General features: G+C 38.6%; 1 protein-coding gene across 3 annotated transcripts in view; it reads right to left on the bottom strand.

The window, feature by feature from the left end:
- Positions 1–6,529: 6,529 nt before the first annotated feature.
- sdr42e2 (short chain dehydrogenase/reductase family 42E, member 2) overlaps positions 6,530–12,376 on the bottom strand; it is a 42,019-nt gene continuing 36,172 nt past the window's right edge. Inside the window, exons 12-13 of one of the 3 annotated variants that reach the window (XR_015481362.1) lie at positions 7,741–8,453; positions 6,721–7,514 (exon numbers count right to left, since the gene is read on the bottom strand). Coding sequence is in view for 2 of the 3 variants with exons in the window: in XM_087245295.1 (XP_087101421.1) it covers positions 8,241–8,453 (213 nt within the window). In the remaining variant the exon portion in view is untranslated. Of the gene's footprint in view, positions 8,454–12,376 lie in introns of all 3 variants that reach the window. The other 2 variants (XM_087245295.1, XM_087245296.1) reach the window with 2 other exon arrangements.

Genomic DNA, 12,376 nt, shown 5'->3' with positions numbered 1-12,376 from the left:
TTACAGTTGTGCTGTGTTTATTTCATGGTGGCTAGTGGTGTATAGGGATCGCAAGTCTCACGGTTTGGATCACATTAGGGTTTTTTTTTTCAAAACAGCCAAAAAGGGGGAGGAGACGGATGTAATTTGCTTTCCATTTGTTACAAAAACAGTAGTGCAAGACAATTTTGGTTTTACCCAATAGAACTTAAAATAAAGAAATAGTCAGCTAAATAAAAATAAAAAAAGTGTAAAATATTCAGCATTGTGAAAATGTCACTGTTACTACTACTACTGTTTCTAATGATGCTAAATGTATTAATCTAACATAATTTGTAGAACCCATTTTTATTTTTAGTCTCATTTTCAATAAATGATTCAGTTCTTCACTCATAAAACTTTGTTTCATTGCGAGATGTGTAATTTTTGAAGAATTATTCTGTGGCATTTTTTGATGGCTGGTTGTCGCCATCTATAGGGTATTGACCTTATTCTAAAATGCGGAAGTGCTCCTGTTTGTCCAAACTTCCGTTTGGGAGAAATGACAAGGAATAATAAACGGCAAAAAAACGGTCAAACTACTTGCTCTACAAACAAATGTTTGCATGACTGTACAGACCAAGTAGAATAATATAACAAGGAAATATCAGTTTGCAACATCAAACAGCGAAACTAGCAGTTTTTAATGTCTAAAAATAAATGGAAGTGAATGAGACCGGAAGTCTCGTGGCAAAAAGATTCAAATGGCAGCGCCCGCTCGTCTGCGGAGAATAAGGTCAATACGCCGAGCTAGTGCTGTTCCCATGCTGATACACTTCCGGTGACCTGTTATTGTGAACTTTTTTCCATTTTATACGGTTCCTTATACAGCATCGATGTTGTAATGTCGTTAAAATACATTCAGTTAAATAAACTTTAGCATTTATTTAGTTGCTCAAGCGTAAAACGAGACAAAAAGCTGTTTACTCGCACGCGCCTGTCAGAAGCGGCAGGCTAACGCAAAAGCTCTTTGAATATACTGGGGTAAAATAAATGCTCATATTATAAAGACATGGCGGGGGAAATGTAATTTAATGCAGTGCTTCTTGTACAATCTGAGACCCACTTTAAATCGGATATCACTCAGCCAGTGGAGATCGCTGATTTTTAAAGAAAACAGACCTTAAACACACCTGATTTTGCATTGGCATTCAATTCGCCGGAAGCGCTTAACCCAGGTTACTGGCAAGTTAAAAGTCCTATTAGCATGCTTCGGCATATACCCCATTGGTTAAATAATGTAATTGCTGCCTACAACTTTTATTTTTGGGTGTCAAATTAAAGGTGCAGTAGGTGATCTGCTGAAATGCTAACCGCTTAGCATATTATCTTTGGACGGTGGGGAGGGACTGTGATTCAAAGCCACACCCCCTGAAATCAAGAGCGTGCGCACGGTGTCACAACAGAAGACAGACAACCCCCTAGTTCATGTCATTCGCCAGTTAGTTAGTGTTTAGGCAGCGGCGTCAGCGTGCAGGAATTACATTTATTACTTAGCCACACTTATTGATTTAATAACACTTATTGTATCAAAAATTGATTCAGGTTTTTAAAAGTTTCAATTAAGCATTTGATTTCTCCAGGTCTGTCTCGTGACTGCGCGGCGCTTATGCAGAAGGGCACGCGCGAATGGGGGATCTGCGTGTACAGATGCGAAGAAGTCGGAATCTACATTTGCTGACAGACAGTCTGAGCTGCTTATCGGAATTATGGGAGATGTCGGCCCGACAATATTTGATTGGATGAGCATTTTTTAGTTTTATGCCTTACCCAGAATATAAAAATACATATAAACACAATTAGATCATTTACTGTAATCGTTATTATTGGACAGTGAAGAGACTTTCAATCAGCACAACAAATAATGCTTCTGAAGACAATCACCTACTGCACCTTTTAAAGAACATCAGTGATTTTATTTTAATCATAAACCTCCGTGTATTTATCTGTTATAAACCATTCTCCTAGTACTTCTGTGTTTGTTTGACTGTTTGTAAACTAAAGACTCAATCTTTCTCTTTCTCAGCGATTCGAAGAATTAATAAAGGCATGCAAATTACCATCATTTAGTTTGTGTTGCGTGGGTGTTGAGATCCTGATCTTTCAATGATTAATCGTGCTGCTTACACTGAATGCCTTAATGAAAGTAGTGACAGAAAACGCCTTTAATGACCTAAGAAACCCACCACATCCTGAATAACCCACCACAACTACTTCTGTCCTCATATTTTAGGAAAGCCTGTAAATGCAGGAAATTCTTTCATACGTGTGATTTGAATGACGTGGGACACGGTCTCTCTGCAATCATTACAAATTTAGGATTAATCTACAAGTAAATAAAAAGTAATAATCCGTGAGCCATGTGTCTTCCGAAGCGTGGGTTATGATTGAATCACGAATTAACCATGATCCGTTACACCCCTAATGATGACACAGGGTGTCCGCAGGGTTTTTAAAAGTATTAAAAGTTGCTAAATAAATGTAAAGAAATTTAAGCCACTTAAAAAGTCTTAAATGCTGTCACTAAGGTAATAAATTTTCATCATTTTTGAAAATACAGTTGTATAATTGTAGTTGTATGCTAAAGTATTTAATGAATGTATTTAAAATGTTACCAATGTTACTGGTTCAGACCTAAAGTGGCGATGAGGTTATTAAAATGTCTGGAAAGTGTCTTAAAATATTTATTAAATGGTATTGAATTTTACTCTATGATCCCTGTATATACCCTGTGACATAATGAAGCTTAAATTATCATTATCAGGGTTTCCATACTAGCATGAAGCAAATTGTCAAACAATTTCCCAGATGCAAAACTTTTTATCCAGTTGTTAGAGCAGTGGCGCAGTAGGTAGTGCTGTCGCCTCACAGCAAGAAGGTCGCTGGTTCGAGCCTCGGCTCAGTTGGCATTTCTGTGTGGAGTTTGCATATTCTCCCTCCGGGTGCTCTGGTTTCCCCCACAGTTCAAAGACATGCTGTACAGGTGAATTGGGTAGGCTAAATTGTCCGTAGTGTATGAGTGTGTGTGTGGATGTTTCCCAGAGATGGGTTGCAGCTGAAAGGGTATCCGCTGCGTAAAAACTTGCTGTGGATAAGTTGGCACTCAATCCGCTGTGGCGACCCCGGATTAATAAAAGGACTAAGCCGAAAAAGAAAATACTTGTATGAATGAATGTTAGAGCAGCTGACATGTGTATTGGTAACCTAGCAACCAGCGGTAAACAAGGCAAGTATAATGGAGACTGCTGATTTGTCAGGTGAGTTTAATGTTCGCTATGTCAGAGTTTCCCTTTTCACAAAACTGTTATGACACGTTTAATGGTCATCAGTGTCTAGCATTACGTATTAAGCTTTTAATATTTGAATAAAAAAATGTATGAACATCTATTTATGAATCATCTTTGCATAAAAATACAAAACACAAATAACTGCTTGGGGGCGTCACAATGGCTCAGAGAGTAGCACAATCGCCTCACAGCAAGAAGGTCACTGGTTTGAGCATCGGCTGGGTAATTTGGCATTTCTGTGTGGAGTTTGCATGTTCTCCCTGGGTTTCCTCTGGTTGCTCCAGTTTCCCCCACAGTCCATAGACATGCTGTACGGGTGAATTGGGTAAGCTAAATTGTCTGTAGTGTATGTGTGCAAATCTCTGTGTATGGATGTTTCCCAGTTATGGGTTGCAGCTAAAACAGCATCCGCTGCGTAAAAACACAATGGACAAATTTATCCCACTTTGGTGACCTCAGATTAGTAAAGGTACTAAGCTGAAAAGAAAATTAATGAATGAATTACTGCTTATGCAAAGCATCTCTAATGCAGCGTATAAGGGTCAGGACAGGAAATCTGACATTATTCTCTGTTTATTTTTTTCTCTTCTTTTGAAAGTCTTGATAACACCATCATGGAGTTTTTTCTTTTGCTATTTCAGCAAATAGGATTATACAAAAATGATCTGTTGTACTCTTCCATGCACTGCTCTCTAAGTTTATCCAGCTATGATGACTTCCGCTACTGAGAAACCCGGATCCATTCCACAATTGTGTTTCCATCTCCAATTAGTCACATTAACCATTTTCTAAATCAGCTTCAAGCAAGCATAAAGGCTTTTTTTTATTTATTTATTTTATTATTATTATTATTTTTACAAATTAAGCCATTTCTATTTGATATAAGAAGAAAGTTTATTGTTATAATAATATCGTTTTAACTTCTGTTTTGACAAAACCATAATAAAATACATTGCCACATTATTAATTTCTGCGATATTTTATGACTTGTGGCGCCCTCTTGTGGTACATTGAAGGAAATATTAGTTGATGAAATGAAAGTCATTTAATCCTCTGGATCAGGGATGTCAAACTCAATTCCTGGAGGGGCGCAGCCCTGCACAGGGGCTTATAAGTAACTAATGACTAGTATTTAGTGATTTAAACACACCCGATCAAACTAATTGAGTGCTGTAGTCTGGTTTGAAACCTACAGGCATGTGTTGAAGCAGGGCTGGAACTGAACTGTGCGGGGCTGCGACCTTTCAGGAATTGTTTGACATCCCTGATCTAGATGTTCAAAAACACCCATTGTTTCTTCTTCAGTTGAGCACGAAGGAAGATATACTGAAAAATGTTATATTATATGGAAATCAATGGCTTAACATTCTGATTATCTAGAAAGACGCATTTGGAACCACTTTAGTGTGGAAAAAATGTTCATAGACATCATATTATAATAAAGCACAAGGAATCACAACAATTAATTAATTTATAACCACTAAACACTTAACAACAGTTGTAGCTTACATGACAAACAACATAAAACAACATGCAAAGTCTTACAGAAAACACAAGTGGGACAAAACCAACAATTACACCCGTCTGCATGTGCCATCAAACGTACAGATTCAGAATATAAAACATTTCAATGGCATACATTAACCTTTATAGACACTGGGGGGAAAACAGTACAGGGGGATTTTATCCACACTTGATCAACAAAATCAACACTTGATCCCCTGAAGGACGTCAAAACAACATTTATGCGGGGTCAGTGAGAAATAGATTTTTCCAATATTTATCTCAACTAATAATAATTGAGTAAAATAACAGAGAATATAAATTATACATGTCACCACCCCTATTATGGATCGTACCATTGTGAACGCCTAACCGCGCCAATGTTAAAGACGCGCGAAATTTCTATTTTAGAAACGATTTTTATTTCAGCGATGTCGCGGCACAACAACACTACAACTGATCACCTCAGGTACAGGCACACTTCAGCTTTATTCAGAGTTAAATGCTACCAATTTGAGTTTGAACACCGTTTGACATTTATTGACATAAGCTAGCAAACCTCAGACATTATAATAACTAGCAGACGGTTTGAAAACGAACGTCAGAACTGTGCAAACCAACAACATCAGTCACTCAGTGGCCTAACGTTAAAGAGATTTAATATGCATTAATTAGATTAAAAGCCTTTACACTTTACAAGAGTTTTCTAAAATATAGGTATTATCTACATTTAGCCTAAAAGTAAATTAAATTCTACTCATAGTTTTGTGTTTTAAAAGACACCGTTGCTTGAACATGGAATTTAAACATTTAAATTAACGCCATCTTTCACAGTTCTTCATTTATTACTGCAAGAACGCAAACTTGTCATCGTTTGCTTTATACAAAAACAGGTCATCTTTCAAAATTACGTTGAAATATAGATTACTGCAGGTCAGAAAACACTCAATATCCCTCAAAACACTGAACATTTCAATATGTTTGGTTAATTAGATGTAATTGAATTAAATATATAAATTTGGTTCACTGAAGCATGATACACAGACTAACATTGCCATTAACAGATGACACCACCATCAACCATCTACATCTATATTTTTCTAAACACACTCTTCTATTGCATCTATGCCATCCGTATATATAAATTCATGTCACTTCTGAAATGTCAACATAACTCCAATGTAATACCTGAAAGCATATTAACTCCAATAATCTCACTCATATTCCCCAAACACACTCCATCAGTTCATACAGGGCTCTTCAAGTGATTCTGCAAACTTCATTGATAACACTAAGATGAAATGACCTTCTCATTTATTTTACTGTGTCTGTCTGTCTATCTATAGTGTCTGTCTTTTCTCTAACTAAACATTAATATGAATATGTCTGTATATTCAAATCTGATTAATGACATGTATGACATGTATCCTGGATCATTAGGACAAATATAACTCTATTTCTTATAGTATGAATGTGAGAAACCCCTACAATGAATATTAATACACGCTCTGTGGAAGACTTGTGGAACAATCTGCTCACTTACACCCAAAATACTGTACACACCGAGTTCATCAACTTTTCCGGCATCACAAACACCATGCTTAATGTAGATCAGGTGCAGACTTAAAATAATTTAAAACAATTAAATTAATGAACATTAATTAGTTAATTCGAATGAATGAATAATTAATTAATAGAAATAAATTAATAAACAATTATTTAAAGAAATATTTATTAATTGATATAAATAAATACATGAATTAATGTCTAAGTACTAGCATAATATTAAAGGACATCAATTAGCAATTGATTCCTCATTCAGTCACAGTTTTGAAAATTGGATACAGTTTCCAGGAAGTTATATTTCACATTTACACGAACGTCCATCAATCATCTCAAACCAACATTATTACATTTAAAACACAAGGAAACGTCTTGTGTTTTTGATTATAGTTTATATTTATATGCACCATTATAACAGGACACAATAATAAAACGTAATAATTGTACACAATTTTGTGCGCAAAAATAAAAAAGAGAACAGTGAATTGTAACTCCAGAAAGCATACATAAAAGTAAAACAAACTATGGAATAACTGGACTTGAGGGATTGATTGGATGATTGTGGTTTGCTTTTAGTTGATCTGACATGAGTGGCAGGTCAGCCCTGCACACACACCAGTAAGCACCAATCAGAGACGGGCAGAGATGTTGCTGAACGAATAGTTTAAGTTTTGATTCAAGATTATTAGTGTACATAAACACGGCCACTATATTAAGTGAAGTGTGACGTATCATGTCAAGTGGTTGAGAATGACTACCAGGGCTGGAGCAAGCTGAACTAAGCAAAGAACGATCACGCTGCCCTCAACCCGTAAGTGAAGACGAAAACGTTGGGTCACGGACGCCGCCTTCACTATTCTGCCACCTAGGTCGCTTCTATGGATGCGGCGGCCCTGATAACTACGTGACAGAACTTAGATCTTTGGAGTGAACTAGCCCTTTAAGAATAATCAGAAGGAATCAGGAACTAGCCACCAGGGCAGTCCCTCGAGAACTCATTTTTAGCATTCCTTTGCCAAGGAAGTGACGTATATCAGTCAACAGAGTCATCAAGTATGACATTCAACAAAAAGGAGATTGTGAAGTTTCTAAAAAAACAGACCTAAAGGGGACCTAGTATGCCCCTTTTCACAAGGTGCAGATCTGCAGAGTGGATGCGCGCGTACTGAAGAGCGGTGTTATCGCGCGCGTACTGATCAGCTGTGTTGTCGCGCGCAGACTCAAGAGCGGTGTTGTCGCGCGCCTACTGAAGGGTGGGACCGAAGGTGTGCCGCGTCGCAGGGGCACTTTTGATCATTTTGGAAGGGCACTTTCTATCCAAGACTATAAAGGGCATGTGCACTGCACAGGTTGAGCCCTATGTGTGCACGTGCCTGCCCCAGAGTGTGTATGTGAAGTTTCAGCTCAAAATACCACACATATAATGTGTTATAACTTTTTGAAACTGCCCCTTTTAGGCTTTGATCCTAATTGTGCCATTTTGGTGACTGTCGCTTTAAATTCAAATGAGATTGTGCTGTTTTCAAAAGAGGGCGGAGCTACAAATCCCTATGTGTCAGCATAGCTACAGATTCAAAGACTAACATCCTATGCTTATGAGGGAGAGATGGTCACTAGTGGGCGGGGTTTTTCTCCTCTGATGACATGTAGAAAGGGAGGATGTAAATCAAATTGTTTCTGCAGATTGTTAATATCAAGTGTGATTATACAAAATATAATTAATAAATTTTTAGCATTAGAAGCTGGTTATATTCACAGAGTATTTCTGCACAACTGTGCCTAAACCCCTTATAAAAGTGATTTTTGCATAACTGGCCCCTTTTAACTGAAACTCAGCTAGCTTTTGTTTGTACGTGAGGCTTGCCATTTTCAGGCTAAGCAGTGCATGAAGAGAGCGAAGAACCCGCAGATCAGCAGCAGCAGCATCAGGTGTTGTGCGCTGAAGGACGAGGCAGAGCGCACCGGTCGACTCTGCAGATACTGATCCACCGAATCCTTCAGGCTGAATCTCTGAGGACTGAAGCCCAGATCACGCTGAGCCTTCTCGATCTTGAAGGTGTGACTGACTGCGATGTTCCTCACCTGAGAGAGAAGCAGGACATGTCATTAACATGCTAACACACATAGGGGTTGGCGACACAGCAAAAAATGCTAACGATTTAATGCTTCACATCATTCGGTATCGATAATTATTGGAAATCTTTAAGGATACCAACATTACTAAGGCAAATTGTTTTTAAGAGCCCCTATTATGGGTTTTGAAAATTACCTAACACATGGGTAACACATGGTGTGTGAAGTGAAGTATCCAGCTAAAGGCTCATGCACACCGAGACGTTTTTTGCTCGCGTTTTCCGTTGACGTTTAATGCCTCGTGACTAAATAAAGGGTGTCAATGTGATCGTGCACACCAACGTGGAAAACACAAGGCGCAAAAGCATCATTTGAAAAAAAAAACGCCTCATGCTCGTTTTTTTTTTGTTTTGAGGCGCGGCGTCAAAACCTTCTCCACCAATCAGATCGGCACTTTTGTTCACGTGCACGGAGCTGCTGAAGTTACCGTAAACATCACTTGGAGGCGCTCAAGTGCAAAACTGTCAATGCGAGCGCACATTGAAGATGCCCAGAGGCGATATGAACGTGGAGCTGCTTATTGCTCTGTAAACAATAATCATTTCTTCAGCTGGAGCTGCTACTTGAACCATCCATGCTTGTTCGAGTCACCAGTAACTTAAACAACAAGTATGTGAACTTCCTCTCTTCCTCTTCTTCTGTGTTATAAGCTGGTGTCAGAAGCTTATAGTTGTGCAGCGCCATCTAACGTCAAAAGAGTGATTTAGCATACTCTTCTGCTTGACGCCAGTGAAAAGCGCTTTGGTTTGAACACTGAAAAACATCTCGTAAAACACTGACGATAAACGCAAACTAAAAACGTCCTGGTGTGTTGGAGCCTTAAGGCTTAAATCTGAAAGTGCACCGTGTTTGAAATTATTGATTCATCTATACTAGAGTCGACTCAGAGTGGTTCGAATAAATTGCAGCAGTAAAAACTCTGGGAAAATTGAACCCCCCGGCCCCGCCCACAAACAATGTCGAAAGAAAAGGAGGAAGACAAACACTGTAGCAGTTCCCGGTTGAATCATGCCACGAAGACACTGTGCTCTGTAGTGTGAGGGAAGTTAGTGTTATTTTCCCAACCCAAAGATGAGTCTGTGAAGAGTCAGTGGTTGAAGGTTATTATTACAAAAATACCTCAGCATTATAGCCCTAGCCTTGTTTTGTGTTCTTGTCATTTTCTGATAAGTGCTTCAGCACTCTACACGCTTACAAAGGGGGATTCATCGGCCGTATTTTAAAGGAAGAACCAGAAAAGAGGGAAGAAATCACTTTCCCGAACGCTCGCGTTCAATCTGTCCAGTTGGTGGAATGAACTCCCTAACTGCATCAGAACGGCAGAGTCACTCGCCGTGTTTTCAAGAAACGACTAAAAACTCAACTATTTAGTTGTTTATTTAGTAGTTATTCATTGTTGCTCTTATAGTTGTGTAAATTGCTTCCTTGTCCTCATTTGTAAGTCGCTTTGGATAAAAGCATCTGCTAAATGACTAAATGTAAATGTAAATGTAAAAGACTATTGATGCGTGGGACTTTGTCAGAACTCGACAGGAACTTTACAGTGCACAGTTCAGGGATCAGTTTTCTTCAAAATCAACGGTAGGTGGTAGATCTTTCTCATATCTGGCACCTAAACTCTAGAACACCGACATAAAACAAAGGCTTTGGAAATCTAAATCCATTAAAGGATTGTTAGTCTGCATTAATTGGACAACCGGAGCCAGGAACACTTCCCAAAAGACATTATAATTTAAATGGCATCTGCGCTTTTGTTAGTCTGTTTTTCATTGAGTTCTCCATAATCTTGGACCAGGCCGGGAAATTCCTGAAAGACCCCAGTGATAGATGAGTCTCTGCATTGATTCCATGGGCTCGCCTATACACTCGCCGGTGACCTACTCCCACCTGCAGCTTCTCCACAATAGAACGTCCAGCATTCTCCAGCCTCCACTGCCTATGCAACTCTGCACAAGAAGTTTGGACTTAGGACAAATGGTTGTGTCCAACTGAGTCTGGTTTCTTTCAAGGCTTTTTTTTTTCCTTCACATTTGTCAATTTGTTGTTCAAGTTTCGTCAAGTTTGTTTCTCACCACTAGCTTGCTTGGTTTGGGACTTGTAGAGCTGTGCATCGATGGATTTGCTCTTCAGTGTTTGAACTTTCAGCAGTGAAAATTAAACCACACTGAATTGAACTAAACTAAACTTCATCTCTGGAAACTGGACAGACAGATTCAATTTACTAGAACTTCTATGTTAACCTGCTTTTACACAATTTACATTGTAAAAGCGCTAAAGAAATTAAGAAATTAAGGTGCACTGTCAACACAGATACTATTGTATCACCCAGCCCTAAACACAAACAAACAGATGAGAAGATAGCACAGAAGAGTCTATCTGTAATCTCAAATCAGATGTACTGGTCACTTCACAGACACAAGCTTTCAAGTACAACTGTGACAGGAATTAAAGATGGATGAATCTCTCTCCATCTTCGGTACTCTAACCGCTCCCTGGGTGCTGGAAGCAACAGCTGCCCACTGCTCCAGATGTATGCTTACTGTGTAAGTGTGTGTGTGTGTGCTCCCACTCCTCACTCAAAATGGGTGTGTATGGATTTGGACGGGCTAAAATCAGAGGAATCAATTTCAGGTGTGGCTAAAACCGTACTTGACAAGTATCCCTTCACTACAAGTGCTGTCCCTTTAAGAGGTGTCACTGTCAGGTTGTCTTGAAGCTGGCCACTACGCTGAGAGACGGACCCTGGATTTGACTTCACAGATCAGATTCTGAGGGCTTCACATTTACTAATGGCTTTAATGGCCTCCTTTTACCTGGCATTACTTTTACATAAAGCGTCTCTGTACCCGCCTGCTCTCCTGGCACGATGAAATGCCCCCACAGTCTCTCTCCCCTTACCAGTCTACAGATTGGGTATCTACATGGAAAGTCTCCACACAGCCAGAGAGCCAGCTGACCAGTGTCCAAAACAGGCCAAGGGAGCAGCTGGAGGGTGTCTGGGGTCAAGGGGTGCAGTATTAACCTTAGATCAACTCATGAATATTTATATATATATATATATATATATATATATATATATATATATATATATATATATATATATATATATATATATATATATATATATATGTGTGTGTGTGTGTGTGTGTGTGTGTGTGTATATATATATATATATATATATATATATATATATATATATATATATATATATATGTGTGTGTGTGTGTGTGTGTGTATATTTATATATATATATATATATATATATATATGTGTGTGTGTGTGTGTGTGTGTGTGTGTGTGTATGTATGTATGTATATATATATATATTTATTGCTTAATGGGGCTAATAATATTGAACTTAAAATGGTTTGAAAAATAAATAAAAACTGCTTTTAATATACCCAAAATAAAACAAATAATACTTTGTCTAGAAGAAAAAATATTATGGGAAATACTGTGAAAAATTTCTTGCTCCGTTAAACATAATTTGGGAAATATTTAAAAAAGAAAAACTGGTTAATGATGTTGACTTTAACTGTAAATGTCCAAAGTTTGGTTTTGGGGCCACCCCATGTCGTGGGTGATAAACAGTGATGGTGGCTTCCGCTGTGTGATTGACACACTCATTTCCCAGTTTCCTGTGCCAGTGTGTGTATCATTCCCCGGCAGCTCCTCACCTGTCCGTCTCCAGCCTAAAGTTCCAGCAAGGAGCTGCGGAGATTCATGTTTTATTCAGAAAGCAATCATCAAACCTGCCGCCATCTGACCAGAATCGCCGCTTCAGGCCGTGGCTTGTGTTTCTCATGAGTAATGCATGACAGCCAATCCACACCCAGCTCTACTGACACCAGCCTTTCTGGCTCAAACCGTAC

The sequence above is a fragment of the Danio rerio genome, chromosome 3 (assembly GCF_052040795.2).
Source record: "Danio rerio strain M-AB ecotype USA chromosome 3, GRCz13ab, whole genome shotgun sequence".
In the NCBI taxonomy this organism is placed as follows: Eukaryota; Metazoa; Chordata; class Actinopteri; order Cypriniformes; family Danionidae; genus Danio; species Danio rerio.
This window is presented reverse-complemented; position numbering and strand designations above follow the sequence as displayed.